This window comes from Cricetulus griseus (genome assembly GCF_003668045.3).
Source record: "Cricetulus griseus strain 17A/GY chromosome 1 unlocalized genomic scaffold, alternate assembly CriGri-PICRH-1.0 chr1_1, whole genome shotgun sequence".
Lineage (NCBI taxonomy): Eukaryota > Metazoa > Chordata > Mammalia > Rodentia > Cricetidae > Cricetulus > Cricetulus griseus.
In genome coordinates this window covers 132,614,678-132,636,586 of record NW_023276807.1, presented here as the reverse complement: position 1 = coordinate 132,636,586, position 21,909 = coordinate 132,614,678, and the positions used below count along the sequence as shown (strand labels likewise).

The 21,909-nt window shown below is 37.7% G+C and overlaps 1 protein-coding gene across 3 annotated transcripts in view; it reads right to left on the bottom strand.

The window, feature by feature from the left end:
• Positions 1 to 2,209: 2,209 nt before the first annotated feature.
• Positions 2,210 to 21,909, bottom strand: part of Ube2k (ubiquitin conjugating enzyme E2 K) — a 51,056-nt gene continuing 31,356 nt past the window's right edge. For all 3 annotated transcript variants that reach the window (XM_027390758.2, XM_027390757.2, XM_027390759.2), the window contains 4 exons: positions 14,823 to 14,905; positions 6,663 to 6,762; positions 3,885 to 4,013; positions 2,210 to 3,617 (listed from right to left, as the gene is read on the bottom strand). In XM_027390758.2, the coding sequence (XP_027246559.1) occupies positions 3,543 to 3,617; positions 3,885 to 4,013; positions 6,663 to 6,762; positions 14,823 to 14,905 (387 nt within the window). In that variant the 3' untranslated portion in view covers positions 2,210 to 3,542. The remainder of the gene's footprint in view (positions 3,618 to 3,884; positions 4,014 to 6,662; positions 6,763 to 14,822; positions 14,906 to 21,909) is intronic.

Here is a 21,909-nt window from a genome sequence, read left to right as displayed (position 1 = left end):
TTCAACATTGCAAACAGTATCACTATATGTGTAGACACTGGAAGTCATGCTTGAGAAAAGTCTATGCAACAGTGAGAACTTGGAGTTACCTCCTCAGTGACACCAACAGGCTGATGGGTATGCATTTATTTCAACAGGGGCTGAAGGATGGAAATTCAGCTTTTAAACATCTACTCCTTGGAACTAGAAAAAGTGATTAATACAGAATCATTTTGTCAAAGTCCATAAAATAAAATGTAAACAGACACCTTCCTTTTCCTTTTTCCTATCTAAACACTGGTTCCATCTATGTATACAATATACCTGACTACTATTTTCTGCCCGAATTCATCTTAAATCCTTATACCACCAAAACTTCATTTCTGGTGTTGCTACACTGGATTTCAAGAACATCTTACTTGCTATCCTGATGTATATTGCAGTCCAGCTCTGCTTTTCACATTGGTAAACAGCTCATCAGCCTAACCAGTAAAATAATGTGCTGCATTTGTAGTGCATAATGAGCAAAGCCTGCTGCCAGTTAGTTTCTTCCCGCAGACACTTCAAGATTTTTGCATAGTGTTAAATGCCACCAACAATCAGGAATATAAAAAATTTCAAAATAAGTGTTTTAATCTCAATTCACTGGTTTTACTTCTCAAAAGCAAACTACTCAAGATTCCAAACATGTACAGATTTTTGAAGGTGATGTGTTTAAGTAAACCACATAAACTTGGGACACTGGTTAGAACCAGTATGCCTTCAGTGTCTACATCCTGTGTTTGGAGTCAAACCTTTATGTGATCAATCCCAACATGCTGACAACTAAGTTTTCTACTAAAAGTCAGGCAGAGGCTCAGAAAAAGAGACTGGATTATGTAAAAGCCTTTTAGAGGGTCAGTGACTTGTAGTAAATCTGCATGCTCTAAATGAGATCTCACTAAAATTACTGGGGAGAGGTATGTTCCACAAGGACTGCGGAGCCCTGGCTGGCATGGAACTTGCTATGTAGACCAGGATGGGCTCAAACTCACAAATCTGCCTGTTTCTGCCTCTCAAAAAGCCTGGGGCTCAAAGCATGTGCCACCACACCCAGACCTAAATAGTAACTTTTTAGAACTTTTTAAACCGTCAAATTCTCAAATGCAGAATTACAAAAATTATTTTCCTCAGGGTACTTTTTACTAAGCCTGAATTTTTAGTATTTTCCTAAATGTTTTTAATACCAGAATAAAAAAAAAATTGAAGCTTTTTTGTTTCTGATTAAACCTACCAGCAGTTGGGGGGAAAGAATTTTAAAAGGAGGACTTAAATGAAAATGAGGAGAAATCTCTAGCAGTTTTGCGTATGCCTTGAACTCATGGTTCTGGTACCCAAGAGCTGGGATTACAAGAGAATTTGCTTGCCACCACCCCTGGCTGAAAAGTAAGTTCTATAAAGGCCTCATCATGGAAATCTGTGAAACCACATACTACACTTCTCCAATTTTCTGGGTGCTAGGGACACTTCATTGTGTTTAGTAGTTTAGTACATACAGAATGGGACCAGTCTCAGGCCTGGGGGGTGGGGGTGGGGATACCAAAGCAGGACATAGCTGTCTCCAAGAGCAAATTGGGTAATGCCTGATTCTAGTCATCTGAGTTATGTCTCATCTGTGTCTAAACAGATAATATTCCCTGATAATACAGGCAAAGGGTAAACCCCTAGAGTATTTCATACTTTTAAATATCCAAATATTAGTATTACCAAGCCACCTCCACTAAAAAAAAAAATCTAGTCAATAATGGAGCACAACTGCCCATGACTTCACACAATTCCATCTAATCTCAGAATATAAAGAAAAGTACAAAGTTTTAGCTATTTAAAATAAATAAAGAAAAACTTGTTTCCTTTGGCATCTTTAGAAAATAAACTACAGCAATAAAAGGATGTGGCTGCAACAGGAAATGTGTGCATCCGCAAACATGGAGAACAACATAGCAGCTTGAGTTTAGTGTGCAGGAACAGCAACCCTAAGAGTCACTGTTAACTGTGAAAGCCTTACAAATTGCTCGAAGAACCTTCACATCTTTAATGTTATGTATTTAATGGTTCTTTTATTGCTTGTAGTATCAAGATTATTGAAAAGTTAAATGAAGTTATGCTGAGTTAATAGGTTCAAAAAGTATTTTCCAAACATTTTATGACTATAAGATGAAGAACACTTCAAGAAAACAAACCTTTTATAATATGACTTTCAAGAGAGAGCCTTACTTTAATTCAGTCTGATTCCATTACATTTCTGTTATTTATGCATTGGTCCTCAAAATTCATAATTGTATCTCCTATGTAATAACTGCCTACATAAATTCACTTGAACCTTATTAAGATGGTTAAATTATGTGTTTGAATTTTCAAAACAAAGAGTTTTCAAACTTTGGAACTTAGATGTGACGGTCAATAAGAACAGGAAGTCTATGTACAAGAGAAGGGAAAGTTTCAATTCTCACATTATTAGAAACATCATAAAGAAAGCTAGATTTATAACACACCCCTATTCCTATGTGCATCTGAAGTATGTACAGTGAGACACAACAGCTTTTATGTGTCAATATGGGGAGTGCAAGAAGAGTGACTCTCAAGTGTCCGATAAAAGCAAACTAAAGTCCCAGTTAAACTGGACACTACTAGAAACAGTTGGCTGCATCCTTCAAGTTTCCAAAGATTGATCAGTTTAAAAATGTCAAATTCACTGAAAAACTAAGTAGGGTCCTTTTATTAAATCTGGGAATACTGCAACATCAAGTGTTAATTCTTTTGTAAGAGAAATAAAATTTGCAGCCCCATTTTTACATTATTACTTACATAGTGAAGAACTCGGACAAAACATTTCAAACCTATGACCTAAAATGGAACAAGGGACACTTCCTCAGCACGTTTCCCACCAAACACAGAGAAATTCACCATGAGAATCTTAGCTCTGGATGGTAACAAGGAAAAAATAAGAGTGTCCTTAGACCTATCCACAGGGACTGAAAGGCTCTGATTAGGTCATCTTTAAATCTGAATAAATCTCAAAATTCAAGAATCTCTAACACTTAAAAGGGTGGTCATTTCAGCTACCCATCCTAAGAAGTCAAGTACAAGCATGCAAGTAAATTCACAGGCACAGAGGATCCATGTTCAAACGCTTAAGGTAGCTGTGATGCAACAGGACAATGTGAGCAGGAGACACTCAGTGTTAATCCTAGTTATTCAACAGAACCCTGAAGCAAACTCGCTAGTCTTGTTATACTGCTAAACACTAACGTAGCATGTTTTCTCCATGGTTTTAGCTTAGCTCAAAGAATTTTTACACTATTAAGAAAAAATTAAAGTATTTCCCCTTTTTAAATTTACACAGACGTTTAATTAGCTTTATTTACAGAGCAGGGAATTATTTTTTTTTTTGCAGTCTCCAATGGTGCCTAGATAACATCATTAGGCAAGAATGCCAGTTTAAAAGAAATTTATGCAGAATCCTAAAAATAACAGATGTTGGTGCTCCTCAAGAGGCGAGCGTGGCTGGTGGCAGCTCCCAGGCCTCAGTTACTCAGAAGCAGTTCTGTTGCAGTCTCTACATCCCATGATTTTGAAGACAAGGCCACTATTACTGCATTCTGTAAAGAAGTGGATAAGAACAATCACATCTCAAGGAAGCAGTTACTAAGCTCTGAAAAACCTCACTAAGGTTTGCACAGAGAATCATGCATTCTTTCCTCTACCAGTGCCTGGAATCAACAAAAAGAATCGTTGATTTCAGTAACACAACACTATTAACCAAACAGTTTAAAAAAAAAAAAAAAAAAAACATTGCTAGCCCACCTGTCCCAAGGACTCAGAGCAATTTAGAATGAGGAAGTCAAATCAATTCCTCCTGTACTTACCCTATCAAAGCCCATAGCACACAGGTTTTCTATTTTTTTGGTGTATTCTGGACTAGAAACTGGTGCTCCAGCATACACATGTGCCCAAAGTCGAGCTGTCTGCTTGAACATTTCAGGATTTTGTTTGTACTACATGGAGGGGGAAAAAACGATTAGCATGACAATGCAGTGACAGTTAACATAGCATCTCAACTAAAGAAAATACATTTATATCTAAGATGGGACTCATTTGGGCAGAGCTATGGGGAACACTGAATGGTATTGTTAACTGAGTCAAAAGTCAGAAGTTCAGTTACCAGCACCTACTATATAATGCGGCAGAGGCAGGCAGATTTCTTTGAGTTCAAGGACAGCATGGTCTATTGAGTTAGTTTCAGAACAGCCAGGGATACACAGAGAAACCATGTCTCAAAAAAAAAAAAAAAAAAAAAGATATGTATTTCAATACTTTGTAACCAAACAAGCAAAGTTATTAGTTATTTTAGATGTTAAAAAGTCAGCTTTGGGGGCTGAAGAGATGGCTCAGAGGTTAAGAGTGCCAACTGCTCTTCCAGAGGTCCTGAGTTCAATTCCCAGCAACCACATGGTGGCTCACAACCATCCGTTATGAGATCTGGTGCCCTCTTCCGGTGTGCACATATACATGGAAGCAGAATATTGTACACATAATAAATAAAATCTTAAAAAAAAAGTCAGCTTTGATGTTACATCTAAATCTGTAGGAAAATCAGTGCTAAATTTCTGAAGACAAGATGTCTGCTACCAAATTATTAATGAATAGCACATATGTGCAAACTGCGAAAAGCCCTAATTCCAAGCACTTTAAGTCCATCAATGGAACTAAGGAAGCACGCATAAAAAAGAATAAGCAGATCTTCAAGCAGAAGGAAGAGAGAAGGGAAGCCTGAAGAGGTGTCTCTTCCCAGCACCAATATTAGGTGGCCAAAATCAAGGATATATTACCTTATTTAGACCTCAACAGGTACTGGCACTCAAATGCTCATACCCAAAGACACACATATATATATAATTTTAAAAATAAGTCCTTTTGTTTTGTTCTTAAAGAACTTAAGGATAAAGAAATTTGGGCCGGGAAGATAGTTCAGCAGCTAAGGACACCGCATAAGCCTGACAAGTTGAATTTGATAACTAAAAGCCTGGCAGTGGTGGCATACACCTTTAATCCCAACACTCAGGAGTCAGAAATAGGTGGATCTGTGACTTTGAGGCCAGCCTGATCTACAAAGCAAGTTCCAGGACAATTTGAGCTACAAAGAGAAACCCTATCTCAAAGGAAAAAAACAAATACAAGAACAGTTTGAAGCCTGAAACTTAGGTAACATGGCTGCTGTGAGGTACCTATGCCCACGCTTAGACATCAAGCAAGTATGTTCGCAAGCACACATACACAGGGACAGTTCTAAAAAATATAAGGATATTCGATAAGAAATGTTTCCCAAAGGAGAAACAAGGAAAACAGTATAAAAATTAAAATGATTACAATCCCAAAAATTCATGAATTCGAATAACATTATGAGTTAAAACATGTTCAATAGCTTAAATCATGGAAAACCTCTGAAATGTAAGTGTTAGGTCATGAGTGAATAACAGTTGATTTGGGTTGTTAGTTTTGAAACAGGGTCTTACTTTTTAACTCTGTCTGGTCTGGAATTTACTTAGTACAGCAGGCTGACCATGAACTCACAGAGGTCCACCTGTGTCTGCCTGCCAATGGCTGGGATTAGAGTACACCTCCACACAGGCAGGATCTGGGGTTCAGAGGTCAAGCACGGTGCTTTGATCATCCAGGGAGTGCATACAATGGAAGGGGAACTACAGTAGGAGCCAATAGCTCTCATTAAAAGTGATTAACAGGCCGGGCACTGGTGGCGCACGCCTTTAGTACCAGCACTCAGGAGGCAGAGGCAGGGAGATCTCTGAGTTCGAGGCCAGCCTGGTCTCCAGAGCGAGTGCCAGGATAGGCTTCAAAGCTACACAGAGAAACCCTGTCTCGAAAAGGAAGGAAAAAAAAAAAAAAAAAGTGAACAACAATGGCCAAAAAGGCAGAGGCAAGTGGATCTTTGTATTTTCAAGAACAGCCAGCCAGGAGGACTGTTACACAGATAAACCATGTCTTAGAGAGACAGAGACAGGGAATCAACTTTAAAAATAGGGAGAGAAGAGGAAAGTATTTCATAAATTGAGAGATGTTTAACAATAAAAATGCTCAGTAAATCAGAATACTTTAAAGTAGAGGTTGGTGAACTAAAACATAGATTTTAACAATTTAAACCTTTCAAACCACAGACAGTGTGACTGGATATCAAAATAAACACATGGTTATGACTCTGTTCCTATAAAATGAGATTGCCCAAACCAGCCAGTGTGAATGTACCTTACCTTACCCTTAGAGGCATTAAAGAAAAGGAAAAAGTTCTCCATTCAACACCCATGAAAACCATTGCAATGCCACTACCATCAGCTCCACTTCTGTGGTGGGAGGTTATTATGATCACCACCAGGAAGAAGCCAGTAAGGTATAGAAAGAGGGTTACAAAAGTGCACAAATGATAAAGTGCATGTGGTAAATGCTAACTGTAGAATCTACACAGGTGCTCACTATGGAATTCAATCATACATAAGGGAAAAGCATCTGTCATGTATCCAATGAAACCATTTCCAAATTTAGTACCAATATAGAATGTTCATATGCTGACATCAAATATTAAAATCCATATACACAGGTCTAAGAAAGTCTTTCAAAAACTTCCTTCTTACCTGATTTGCTACTACTGCATCTTGGGGGTCATCTGGTTCTGCAGCTGCCAACAGTGCTTGCAATGACAATAATACCGTGCGCAGAGTCATTGCTGCTGCCCTAAATTTCAAAATAGGAAAACATACCACTTAAAGGGGGTGCTGAACGACCTAAACAAAGTGTATGTTTTCTGAATTTAAATAAGAGTTAACTAATGTGTGTATAATTGCCATTTTTTTCTTACAATGAGCCTATTTCTTCGATAATTTAAATCACTGTATTCTTATCTGACTTCACTTTTTCTTTTTGTTACTCTTACCTATCTTGTAAGCTTTATCTAATGGTTCCATTTATAATTCATTCTCTTCTTAAACAGAATATTTTAGGTTTTAAGTGTATGAGTGTTTTGTCTCCATGTATGTGTGTGCACCTGAGTGCCTGATGCCCAAGAAGGTCAGAAGAGGGTTCTGGATCCCCTAGAACTCCGAGTTACAGATATCATAAACTGCTGTTTGGGTGCTAGGAACCAAAGCCAAGTCCTCTGCAGGAACGCATGCTCTTACCCACTAAGCAGCCTCTCCAGTCCCTTACCCATATTTCTTAGTAAAGAGATAATTAAAGTTATTAATATTAACATGGGGATTTTGAAAGTTTTATTGTTTTGAATTGTAAGAATATTCATTTATGTGCATATAAGTACAGGTGCCTACAGAAGCCAGAAGCAGCTGATCCCCTCCAGCTGGAACTACACACAATTGTATGTCATCCAACATGGGGATTGGAAATTCAACTTGGGTCCTTCAAAGAGCAGTAATGCCTTTAACCACTGACCCACCTCTCCAGCCACCTCTTTTAATAACACGCTAAATAAAACAAGCAAATAAAGTACCCTTTAGAAGTTCCAAAATAAGTCTGTTATATTCCAAAATAGGACAAATTTTTGTTTAAAGTATCATCACTTGGGGTTGGAGAGATGGTTCACAGTTATGCATGTGTACTGCTTTGGCAGAGAACCTAAGTTTAGGTCCCTACATAAAGGGTTGTGAGTTACACTGAGACGTGTCTCAGACAACAGCAGCAAACACCAAAAAACAGGCTGACCTGCTAAACTAGCATTTAAGACACAGAGTTCTTTTAAAAGCTTTGAAAACACAGCTGGATTGCCGGACATTAGTGGCGCACGCCTTTAGTCCTAGCACTCAGGAGGCAGAGGCCAGCCTGGTCTCCAGAGCCAAGTGCCAGGATAGACTCCAAAGATACACAGAGAAACCCTGTCTCGAAAACAAAACAAAACAAAACAACCACAAAGGTGGGTAGTACTAGCCTTTACTCTAAAGATCACTGTAGGCAGAGGCAGGCAAGAGTTCAAGACCAGCTTGGCCCACAGTTTTAGCACCTCAGCTACACAGATGCTGTCCTAAAACAAAACCTTTAAAAACAGCTACATAGTTCTATATCCTAGCTGACAAAACAAACCATGTTTTCTTTTTCCTCCCCCCACCTAGACCTAGGTGTTCAATTTCCTAAGAGCATCAATGTTAATTTTCCACCAAGAGCTGTAATACTAAATTTTAGCACAGAAGTTGATAAGATGTCTAAGTGGATAAAAACACTCATGACACCAGCCTCAAGACTGAAGTTCATCCCCAGAACTCAGTTGAAAGTTTGATGAGAGACCAGAATCCATACTGATATCCTATGACCTTCACACAGAAACCATACCCATATAATAAGCTCTGAAATAAAGATTAAGTCACATATAACCACACTTAGCTCTTAAATATTTATATCTGTCTTTCCATTACCACAAAAACACGGAAAGAGTGTATCACTCTGATTTTAATTTTTGAGGAATTTCAGTGGCTGGAGAGATGGTTCGGTGATTAAGGGCCTTGCTGCTCATTAGAAGACACAAGTACAGTTCCCAGACTCCATGGCAGCTTCCATCTGTCTTTAATTACAGGTATAGAGGTTTCAACATCTATGGCCTCACACATACATACAACCAAAAGGCCAAATTCATTTAAAAAAAAAAAAAAAAAAAAGAGGCCACTAAGACCTCTCTCCCGTAACTAAATTACTTCTTTTTAAAAATTATGTTTGGGGCTAGAAAAATAGCTCAGCTGTTAAGAGCAGTGACTGCTCTTCCAGAGGACTCAGGTTCAGTTCCCAGCACCCACATGGCAGTCAAGACTGTCACTCCAGTTCAAGGGGATCTGACACCCATGGCAAAACACCAATATACTTAAAATAAAAAAGTATATTTATAAAAAAAAAAACCAAAAAACTGAAGGCAGGCAGATCTCTGTGAGTTTGAAGCCTGGTCTTCAAAGAGAGTTCCAGGACAGTCTCTAAACTTACAGAGAAACCCTGTCTCAAAAAACAACAAAAAAAAAAAGAAGGAAGGAAGGAGGAGGAAGGAGGAAGGAGAAAGGAGAAGAAGAAGAAGAAGAAGAAGAAGAAGAAGAAGAAGAAGAAGAAGAAGAAGAAGAAGAAGAAGAAGGAAGAAGAAGAAGGAGAAGGAGAAGGAAGAAGAAGAAACATTTGAACCAGGAAGGAGTGGTACACACCTTTAATCACAGAAGAAAAAAGAAATGAGCAGAAAATTTGTTTAGTGGGGTGGTGGTGGTGATGGCAATCCATCTTTAATCTCAGCACTCAAAAGGCAGAGACAAGAGGTTCTCTGAGTCCAAGACCACCTGGTCTATAGAGAGAATTCTAGGACTTCTTGGGCTATACACACACACACCAAAAAAAAAAAAAAAAAAAAAAAAAAAAAAAAAAAAAAGAGGGAGGAGGGAGAGACGGAGGGAGGTTGAATAGCAAAAAAAAAATTTAAGAATCTCGCCTTTAATCGAAACACTTGGGAGGCAGAGGCAGGTGGATCTCTGAGTTTGAAGCCAGCCTGGTCTACAGATCGAAGACTATTACAGAGAGAAATCCTGTCTCAAAACAAACAAAAAACAAATAATAAAAATAATAATTCTTGAAACTGCATAAGGTATATAGAATTCAACCACACACTTAAAAATGGTCAGGAAGAAGCAAACTATCCCTTTCCCACAATCCCTCAGGATATTCCTTTCCAATTTGACCAGAATGGTTCTCGAAGAGTGGTGACAAGGGCAATCTGCCACTTAGAAGGTGGTTGCTCAAGAATATAATACCAACATCCATGCACACACTCATGGAGAGGCCTCAAAGATTAATCACCCTGTGCACATAAAAATGAAAGGAGACAGGGACTCCAAAGGTGTTTTCTCAACAGAGTTGTCTGGGCTGAACATGCAATATGCCTAACACCTATGAAGGAGGAAGACTCGATAACCAATCCTGAGAGTTGGTTCATTTGGTGTGGTGGTTTGAATGAAAAAAAAAATGCCTATGTAGTGACATGTATTTAAACACATGATCCCCAGTTGACAGCACTGTTTGGAAAGTTTGTTAGTTTTAGAATGTAGAGCCTTGATGGAGATAGTAGATAGCTTCCCTACTTCCAATTCACTCTCTGTTTGCTGGAATGTTAGTGAAATGTGATAAGCAGCTGCTCTGGCTCCCTGCTGCCATTTGGTCCCTGCCATTATGGACTCTTGCCTTCTGGAACCATAGATAAACACTTTCATTTCTAAGGTGCTCGTGGTCATGGTATTTTATCACATCAACAGAAAAATAACTAATATACTTGTATTCTCATACCAATTTGTAAAACCTAGAATAATCAATGTGGATGAGAATAGTTAATTGTCAAAGTTATAAAATCAAACATGTAGTTAAAATGATATATATCCTCATGTTCATAGAGAGACTCTGTTTCAAAAGGAATAGGTTGACAGTGATACTATGACATCCAAAGCCTATATCTGGCTTCCTGTCTCAAAGAGAAAAGATAGGGGGTTGGTGATAAACAAGTGATTTAAAAAAAAAATGAACAAATTGAATAAATAAGGAAGCCTGAAGACATGAAATTGGGAAAAGACGGCAGGGAATATTCAGGGAGTTAAAAGGGAAAAAATGAGAAGAGATATAATCATATTCCAATGAATACATATACAAAATTCTCAAATTAAAAAGTATCAATATTTTTTAAGTAATACTAGCCAGGTATGATGGTGCACCCTTAAACCCAGACACTTAGGAGGCAAAGGCAGACAAATCTCTGAGTTTCAGGCTAGTCTGGTCTTTATAGTGAGACCTCACCAGATAGATAGATAGATAGATAGATAGATAGATAGATAGATAGATAGATAGATAGATGGGTGGACAGATAGATAGATAGATAGATAGATAGATAGATAGATAGATAGATAGATAGATAGATAGATAGATAGATGGTAGTGGCCAACCCTAAAAACTACAGAAACTCTTAGGTGGCATTAACACATATTTTTATTGTTTTATTTAATCTTTAAAAATCTAAATTTGCTAATGTCAAAAATTAATTATCTGAAAAACTTGCATTCTACTCATTTTTGTCACAAGTGGTGAAATTTTCAGTATTTCATGTGCAAAATTAATTTTATTTTAGGAAGTACTAAAATGCAAATAGAAATATGAAATTCCTAAATGTATTAGCTGACAACATGTCCAGACAGAAAAGGTAGAAAGCAAATACGGACTCCACAAAGTTGTCCTCTCACCTGCACACATGCCCTGATACCCATGCTCACACACCACCTACACACAAAGCAATGAATTTCAAATAATATATATGGCAATGGCCTGACATGAGGCCCAAAGTTCAATCACCAAGAAAGGAAAAAAAAGAACAAAGAGAGGATGTAGGGTGGGAGAGATAAATGGAGCCTACCAGAGATCTTGGCAACCTGAGTTTAACCCCCAAGACCCATTTGGAGGAAGGAGAAAAGTTGTCTCTTCAAAGTATACTGTGTCTCACACACATACACAAATACATATGGACTAACAGACAACAGAGGCAGACAGCACAAATTTTGGATCTATGGTCAGCAAATTAACATTTCGTTAATGATACTGCTGAAAATGGCCTGAGAAGAACAGAGTGAGAGACTGAGAGGGGACAAGCTACTGCAATCATCCAGACAAAAAGTAAAATGGACTGTAACTCAAAGTGACAGTAGGAAAGCTGCCTATAAGACTGCAAATTTTACCAAGAGATTTGTTTAGACAGGATACAGGATACACAACATCACAACAACAGACAAGACAAAAAAAAAAAAAAAAAAAACAAAGCCAGGTGTGCTGTTGCATGCCTTTAACATAAGCACTTGACAGACATATAGGTGGATCTCTTCAAAGCAAGTTCCAGCCACACAGTAAGACTATCTCAATTTCAAAACAAAAAAAGGAAAAGAAAATCCAAGAACATAATGAGGCTTCCAAGATCATAAATGAACAGATGTACAACTGCTAAGAGCTTAAATGAGGAAGACTATGGAAAGAAGATAAAAGTCTTTTTATGTTTACTTATGTGTACTGGTATGTGTTGCCTGTAGGTACGTCTGTGTACCATGTGTGAGCCTAGTGCTCCTAAGCTGGAAGAGGGCATTAAATGTCAAGGCACTAAAATGTGAATGTGCTGGGAATTCCAACCTGAGTTCTCTAGACCAGCAGCCAGGGTTTTTAACTGCTGAGTCATCTCTCCATCCCGAAAGGATTTTTTTTAAAGTTAGTATTTCACTATGTACCCTGGCTGGAGTGAACTGGGTATGTAGATCAGACTGGCCTCTAACTAACAAAGACCTGCCTGCCTCTTCCTCCTGGATGCTGAGATTTAAAAAAAGGTGTGCATCACCAACTCCGGAACAGCAGATTTTGGTTGGATTTTAAAACAATATGTTCATTATGTAACTCAAATACAGATAGACATCAACATAAGCTTGGAGTGTAAGGAAGATTCTTAAGTACTTGGCAAAATGGCTCAGTGAGTAAAGGCACTTGATGCCCAAACTTGTTAAGTTTGATGTTAGAAAAAAAGGTACCAAATATAGGAGGTTGTCTTCTGCCACTCTCCATGCTCTATGTTCTTACATGTGCACACATAAAAAATTTTAAAATATAAGAATAAATGTAAACAGATCAAAAGGAGGCTAAGATAAAAATGGGAAAATATGAAATTAGAGTAATTCATCAAGAAGCAAATATGGAGAAGAGTCTAGAACTGATTGACCTGCATGGATCGAATGTGCAAAGAGTTGGAAGACACACAAACAACAAGCAGATTATGGAGTGGAAACAGGAAAAGAAAGCCCAATGGATGTCCTGGAAGCAAAATAAAAAGAGAACACCTCCAGTTATGCTAATATCCACTAACATCACTGTGACATGAAGTTATAAGAGGCTATAAATAAAATGTTGTAGAAAAAAAAACAACTCAAAACCTTGACTTTTAAGACACTGACCAAAAAAAGAAAAAAAAAGTCACAAATCAAAGAGTGACTAGTAAGTATATTCTAAAATAAATCAAGCTACTTGATACAAAAAATACCAAAACAGGAATCCTACCATGTTCACAGTCAAATAAACCAAACTGCCCATATACTAAATGTCTTCACTCCAGTGTGAGTGGTCTAAAACATCATTTTGTTTCCCTTAAAGAGTGAATAAACACAAACTTGAACAATATACATGACTTCTGTAAGATCAGTGCTCCATGTATTCTTACCAAGGGCACCATTTCCCTTTGTTTGTTGAAGTCACATACTTTTATTTCCCCCCTTTCAAAGCAGGGTCTCATTTTGTTGCACAAACTTAACGATCATCCTACCTCAGCCTCCCATGTTCAAGAATCACAAGTGTATACTACTTTACTCGATTTCATTTTGTAATTCTGGACACAGTTTCTCCATTAATAATAAGATTATGTGCCAACTATGAGTAGGAACATTTTATGGCTAAACCTACTCCATCAGATTAATTACTGCTAACATATACCAGGCTTCATTCTAAAGATATCATATGAATCAACATATTTAATTCTCAGGCCAATGAAATAAGCATAAATGCCATCTCATAAATTAGAAAGCCAATAGCCACACAACCTAACAAATGTTAGAAGGGGGATTTAAAACTGAGGTCTACAAGAACGGAAGTTTTAAATACTAATCACTACCAGGAACAAGGAATATACTCCTATAATCCTAGCACTCTGAAGTGCAAGGCAGGAAAAGAAGCTCCAGTTCAAAGGCTAGCTTGGACTCCACAAAAAAAAAAAAAAAAAAAAAAAAAAAAAAAAAAAGCAAAACAAAACAGTACATATGCACCAATGAAATAGTTCAGCAAGTGGAGAAGTGGAGGTGCTTGTTGCTTCCCACCAAGACTGTTACCTTGAGCTCAATCATGGGACCCAAAGAGTAAAGTGCATTGACGTCTGTTGACTTCCCTAGTGTACCGTGGCAAGTTCATGCACACATACATACACACTTAACAAAACCAAAACCAAAAATATACACATAAAGTAACCAGGCAAATGAAGTGAAAGAAGCCTTATGCAAAAGAAAGTAACACTTACAAGCTGGGCGTTGGTGGCACACGCCTTTAATCCGGCACTTGGGAGGCAGAGGCAGGCGGATCTCTGTGACTTTCAAAGCCAGCCTGGTCTACAGAATGAGTTCCAGGACAGACTCCAAAGCAATACAGAGAAATCCTATCTCAAAAAAGAAAGAAAGAAAGAGAGAGAGAGAGAGAGAGAGAGAGAGAGAGAGAGAGAGAGAGAGGGAGGGAGGGAGGGCAGGAGAGAGGGGAGGGGAAGGGACAGGGGAGGGGGAGGGAGGGGGGGGAGGGAGGGAGGGGAGGGGAGGGGAGGGGAGGGGAGGGGAGGCAAAAGACGGGTGATACCTGAGAGCCTTTAACTGTTTTCAATTAATACAACTTTGAACAACTTTTGCCTATATTTCATCTGAAAGATGACTGTGTCAACTTACATTTTTAGTCTATTACAAATACCTTCCTTAGATAAAAAAGAAGGAAATTTACCAAAATAAGAAACCCAAGATTTTAAATGTAAAATTAGTATCTGATAATACTTTTAAATAGCTATCATGATATCAATCAAAATACACTTTCAACTATGTATGTACTTAAGAGAATTTATAAACTACTGCCTAAAGTATAACTTATGTTTTAGAGAATTAACACACTTAACATTTTTAGTCTTGGTTCTCCTATGTGACAGAGAAGAGAGAGCAAATTCAGAAGTCTCTTACCATTGATCTTTCAGGATATCCAAACAAATAGCGCCTGTGACGGAACTAATATTAGGATGCCATATTTTAGTGATAAACCGGACCTAGAATATAAAGCACACTTGAGTTTTTAAATAATAAGGGAAAAACAAAACAAAACAAAAAGGCTAACATATAAAGGTAAAATAGAACTAGAAGAAAATGGTATCATGAAAGAGAAATACACTTTTATGACATACTTTTCCAAGGAGCCATATAGAAATCAAAGCTTTCAATCCGCCAAAGGTCAATGACATATGTTTGAAGCTTTTGACGTACATTCTACATTCAAACACACCTAATTATCAGATGTTTACACTGTACCTCATATTATGCCAGATATGAGAAATAAGACTATAAAATCCAATAAAACAGCAAGTAAAACCAAATGAAAACATTAAATGATACCTACTCAAGTTGAGGTAAGGAACAAAAACAGGCTTAAAGAAAAATGGATGCATATGTACGATGGTCCTAATTTTTCTATACAAGTTATTCTCAAAATTATTAGATAATACTTTGATAAATATGTATTAGATACTTATTAGATAAATTAGATGAATATTCGAAGGTCAACTATTAGATTTGACACTAATAAGAAACAATCTTAGAGTTTAAGAAAACTAAAATCAAGGTGGGCATGGTAGCCAACATCTCTAATCCTAGCACTGGGACACAAGAGGACAGATCTCTGAGAGTTGGGAAGCCAGCCTGATTTGCCTAGACAGATCATGCCAGCTGGCACTACAAAAACAAAATAAGAACAAATACTTTCACTGTATTCAATGATACCAACTTTCTCTCAATCGCTCTAAAGAATGGTTTGACTATTTGTGACAGGCCTGGCTCATTCACCTGTTATAACATCTTGCTATTATCCTAACTTCAGACCACAGTTCAGGTCTCCATAAATCCCATATTCTACTCTCTGCCTCATTATCATAGTCAAGGGTTTTGTTTTCTTTGGCCTCAACTTTTGTGTGCCATTTTTTCTTCTCAGTAACATTCTTCTATACACTCCTTGTGCTAAAGTCATATTTTAGCTTCCATAATTTTCACTTCTTCCTAACCTATTCCCACAGTAACCTTTATTTCTCCCTGTATCATATAATTGACTTCATATCTATAATTTCTGCCTTGTCCCATCTTTAATAAAAGATCCTACCTTTCGAACTACACTTGTATGGGTCCCTGAAAAGGCTAGACATGGTGTCAGATCCCTTGGACTTGGAGTTACAGGAAACTGTAAGCTGCCTAAGATGTGTGCCAGGAACTGAACTCAGGTCTTCTGGAAGAGCAACAAGAACTTTATAAACTGAACCATACAGCTCTCCAGCAACCATTTCTTTATAACAGATATAAGCACAAAAATGTACAACTTAATAGCCGATCAGTAAATTAAGCTCATAAAGACATCAAATAATCACTGAAATTAACAGCAATACCTTAAGAAAAGCATAGTATTCTATAATTTTTGCTAATTTGAGACGAAGTCTCACTATGTATCCCTGATAGGCCTGGAATTATGTAAATAGATCAGGCTGGCTTTGAGCTTAAACTGCCTCTCGCCACTTCAAGGATGAAAGGTGTATTCCACCATACCCAGCTACCCTGTAATCATTTTATTTAAGGCTTATTTATTTGTGTTAATGCATCTCAATCTGCATGTATGCCTTTATACCAGAAGAGAGCATCAGATCCTACTATAAGATGGTTGTAAACCACCATGTGATTGCTGGGAATTGAACTCAGGACCTCTGAAAGAGTAGCCTCTTAACCACTGAGCCAACTCTTGAGCCTCTATTTTGTAATCTTAAAGTGTTTCGGCCTTTGTGACAAGAATGAAATATAAAGTATTTTTTTTATTGTTGTTTTGTTTTTAAGATAATGACCTCAAATTCAGGATCCTCCTGTCTCAGCCTCCAGAGAGAAGAAATTCTAAAGCTGCACTAACATAACTAGCTTTTGTAAAACAGAATTTTAAATTACTACTAAAGATGCCAGAAAGAACAGGTTAGGCAAGTGATCTGAGGACATGTTAATTTATCTTGTTCTTGCAGGGAGTGGGGAGCCACTGTGTTGGGTCTCAAACCTACGGCCCAGGAAATTCTAGAGGCAAGATTTCTGTACCAGTAAGCTATATTGCAAAACACTATATTTTGTTTCTAAAGGGAAGGTAACCTATACATTATTTATTGAAGCTATAAATGTACAGAACCAAGGAATTAAAGGGACCAAGGAAATTGTTAAAATAATTCTTTTTATTTTTATTTTGTTTATTTATTTATTTTGGTTTTATCGAGACAGGGTTTCTTTCTCTGTGTAGCTTTGGAGCCTATCCTGTCACTCGCTCTGGAGACGAAGTCTCCAGAGATCCGCTTGCTTCTTGCCTCCCGAGTGCTGTGATTAAAGGCGTGTGCTACCAGCACCCCACTAAAGTAATTCTTATATTGATAATTTCCTGTTATAAAAAAATTTGAATTTAGAGGGTCCAATAAAGACAACTTCTTCAAAAGGCCACTCAATTATCATCTACTCATACAACAGTGACAGACTAACAAGACATTTTTATGTACACCAGCATTCCATCCCATATTCCTTTTTCTTTTTCTTTTTCTTATCATCAGTTACGTCTGGCTTTCCTGGGCCTTAAGTTCTACCTAAGCAACCCCATGCTTTCCACACCATTGTTCTAAACCCACCTGGTATCAACCATATACTAACAATTTCTCCCATTTCTTTAATTCCTGAACTAAGTTAACAGAAATAGGTCAACATAGTTGGATAGGCCCTCACCCCCCTTTGGGAGATAAGAGTCTCACGATGAGTTTCAGCTGGTCTGGAACTCAAAGAGACCTATCTGCCTTGAATCCCAAAAATACTGGAATACAATACATTCACAGCCTGTGAGACTCTTAAAAAACAAACAAACAAAAAACAACTTGTTCTGTGGGGCCTGAAAGCCTGAATTCAAATCCCTGCAACCCATGAAAAGGTAGAAAGTGAGAACACAATCTAAACGTTGTCCTCTGATCTCCACATGAAGTACAATGATACAATGAAAGCTCTTTTAGAGTCACATTCTATTCTAATGACAATCATTTATATGAGTTATTATACTCTAGTACTACAATACACTAATAAAAACAATTCAAGTCTCATTATTTTTACACAAAAATGGTATTAGCACTGTGTAAAAAAATCAAAACTGGGTAGTGGTGGTGCACACCTTTAATCCCAGCACTTGAGTGGCAGCCTGGTCTACAAGATCTAGTTCCAAAGCCACAGAGAAACCCTATCTCGGAAAAAAAAAAAAAAAAAAAAAAAAAGAAGAAAGAAAGAAAAGAAAAGAAAATGCAAAACTCACTAGTTATAGTGAATGTTCAACTGCTACGCAAACATCTGAATATTGTATACACAGAGGAAAAAATGTTACAGAAGAGAAGTGAAAGAGACATTAATCAGCCATACTAGCAACGATTATCAGTATTATTCTCTCTTCCTACAATGTACAATCTCCATTTCCCTCACTCTTAATTCAACAAATATACAGCTCCTTCATGTTAGACATAAGTTCACAATTTCATCATTAACTTTGATTTAAAAAAAATTAAGGATATTATATGTACTTCATAATGGAAAATACTTCACTTAAAGGGAAGAAAAAACTATATTATTTAAGACAAGCAGATCTGCACCTTAAAGATTGGTATTAGCGGGCTGGAGAGATGGCTCATTGGTTAAGGACACCGGCTGTTCTTCCAGAAAACCCAGCTTCAAGTCCCAGCACCCACATGGTAGCTCACTACTTTCTGTTATTCCAGTTCCAAAGGATTGGACACCCATACACTAACAGGTATGATACCAATGCACATAAAATGAAAATAAATCTTAAAAACATTAGTATTGGTATTTAATACTCAATTTCAGAACTGGAGAAATGGCTCAGTGGTCAATAGAACTGGTCATTCTTCCAGAGTACTGGGCTTCACAATTCCAAGCATCCAGATATTTGTTTCTTTTTAAAAAAATAAACCGCATTTAAAGAAAACCAAAGGCTCAGATCTATACTGTTTTAAGATATAAGGATGTTTTGTATGCATGTATGCCTGTGTACACATGTATACCTGGTATTTAGGAAGACCAAAAGAAGGCATTGGATACCATGGAACTGGAGCTGCAGATGACTATGAGCCATTATGTGGGTGCTGAGACTCAAACCCAGATCTTCTTGAAGAGCAGCCAGTGCTATTAACCATTGAGCCATCTCCCCAGTTCCCATACAACTATTTCTAATTCTAAGTCCAGGGGATACAAGGCAGTCTTCTGACTTCCAAGGGCACTGCATGCATATGGTTCACATACATATATGTAGGCAAAACCATATACATAAAAAAATTAAAGCAATTACTACTTAATTCTTATTTAATAGCTATATTGGCTAGTCCAATAGTGAGTTGCCCATACTAACTGGGGGCTCAAACAGCTTTATCCCCAGCCCTACAGAATCTAATTCTAAATTATTTTTATTACCACAGGAAGAAATCCTGGGGCAAAGCATTTGCCTAGTAGGCACAGCCCCAATGTTCAAACTGAACATAGCAAAAAATAGAAAAGAATTAAACCAATGGGCTGAGAACATGAGGCAGTGAGAAAAATCAATTGATGCATAAGTGTAAAGACCTGAGTCTGAATCACACACACACATACACACACATATACACACATACACATACACACACACACACACACACACACACACACACACACACACACACACACACACACTCGGAGTAATACTTTGTTCTTACTCCTTCCAACCCAATAACATCATTACCTAACTCTGAAAATGCAGCAGCTATAAAGCCTGTTTCTTCCTTCCTTTTCATTTCCATCTGGGAAAAAAATTACTATATTGCTTGAGTCTAGGAGTTCAAGTCCAGCACAGGCAACAGAGAAAGCCCTTCTCGAAAACAAAAAACCACTGGGCATAGTATCATATACCTTTCTTCTAAGAATTTGGAAGGTACAGGCAGGCAGATCTCTACGAGTTCCAGGACAGTAAAGGCTCCACAGTGGGACACTATCTCAAAACAAACAAAAAACCCAAAGACTAACCAGATGGCTCTGAGAACAAAGGCACTTGTTACCAAGCCAAGTCTTACAACCTGAGTTTGATCCCTGGGCCCCATAAAGTAGGAGAAACAACTCCTCCGTTTGTCCTTTAACAAATATCAATGTGTGCACATTGACCCACTTGCATTTACAGAGTGTTTGTGCATACATGGTAAATAAGCAAATAAGTATTTTTATTTTTTTGATACAGAGTTTCTCTGTGTAGCCCTAGCTCTATAGACCAAGCTGGCCTCAAACTCACAGAGATCCACCTGCCTCTGCCTCCCCAGTGCTGGGATTAAAAGGCATGCACCACCACTGCCCAGCATGCAAATAATTTTTTTTAGAATCCATTCATGTAAATGGATAACTGAAGTGGAACATGTACATACAATAAATGAAACACTCAACATTAAAAATGAAGGAAATCTTGACATGTTACAACATGGATGAACAGAGACAACAAAATGCTAAGGGCAGACATCAAAGGACAAACACTGTGTGATTAGTCTTATACAATGAACCCAAAAGAGCCAAATTGATAGACACAGAAAAAAAAAAAAAAAAAAAAAAGAACAATGGTTTTTCTTTGCTTGGGGAGAGAGGCAGTATTTTATTTAAGGTCTCTTCTATTATTTTGCTCTAAGCTGTCCTGGAACTCAATATGCAGATCAGGTTAGCCTGGAACACACAGAGATTCACCTGCCTCTGCCTCCCAAGTGCTAGGTTAACCTGATCTACAGAATGAGTTCCAGGACAGTCAGGATGACACAAAGAGACTCATACAGCACTGGCCTGCAGCTGGGATTAAAGGTGTGTACTACCACATTCAGTTAAACGGTATTTTTTAAAAGCTGGAAGTAGGGCACTACAGAATTACTGTTTAATGAACACACATTTCATTTTAGGAAGATGAAAAAACTCTGAAGTAGATGCTTATGGGTGCACAAAATGTGAATACATATTGCTGAACAGTACATCTAAAAAGGCTAAGGGGATTGGGGTTGTAGCTCTCGAGTGCTTACCTAGAATGCAAATAGTCCTGCCTGCATTCTAGGCACACAGGGAATGCAAGAGGATAAGCAGTTCAAGGTCATCAACAGTACATAACCAGCCTGGGCTACTCTGTCTCAATCAATCAAAAGAATTAAATTGGTAATGTTTATTTTACCACAATTACAAAAAGAAAAACAAACTCCCTTTCCCCTCAAAAGTCAGCCATATCATAAAACAGATAGATGTACATTAGCAAGAGAGTTAGGTGCTCCAAACTCATCCTGGAGTACTGCCAGGTGAAGCTGAGTGGTAAAGTGTTTGTCTAATGTGCACAAGACTACAGGTTCAATCCAAAGCAACAGAAAACAATGAATGAAAACTATGCAACCTGTAATTTTCACTACCACATTAATTCCTTTTTATTTGTATTGTGGTTCTGTATACTTTTTTGGTTTTATTTTCCATAGGTCTCTGGCACAGCCCCAGAAGACCTGAAACTCAGTCCTCCAACTACCATCTCCAATGTTGAGGTTATAGGTTCCCATTTTTTTGTTTTGTTTTGTTTTTTGAGACAGGGTTTCTCTGTGGCTTTGGAGGCTGTCCTGGAACTAGCTCTTATAGACCAGGCTGGCCTCAAACTCACAGAGATCCGCCTGCTTCTGCTTCCTTCTGCCTGCTGGGATGAAAGGTGTACACCACCACCATCAACACCACTACCAAACAGCTGATTTCTATCTATTTTTAAACAGAAACAACCAACAGGTTGAGAGATGCATTCCAGGACATTTCAACTAAGATATTAAATCAAGGAATTACACTATCAAAAGCTATAGATAAAACATAGTAGTAATAAGGCCACTGAAAGACAAAAATATAATACATGAATTTTAACAGTATTTATGTCAGCATTATATAAATTTTATAAAACACTAATGAGATAGGGGACAGCTCATTATTT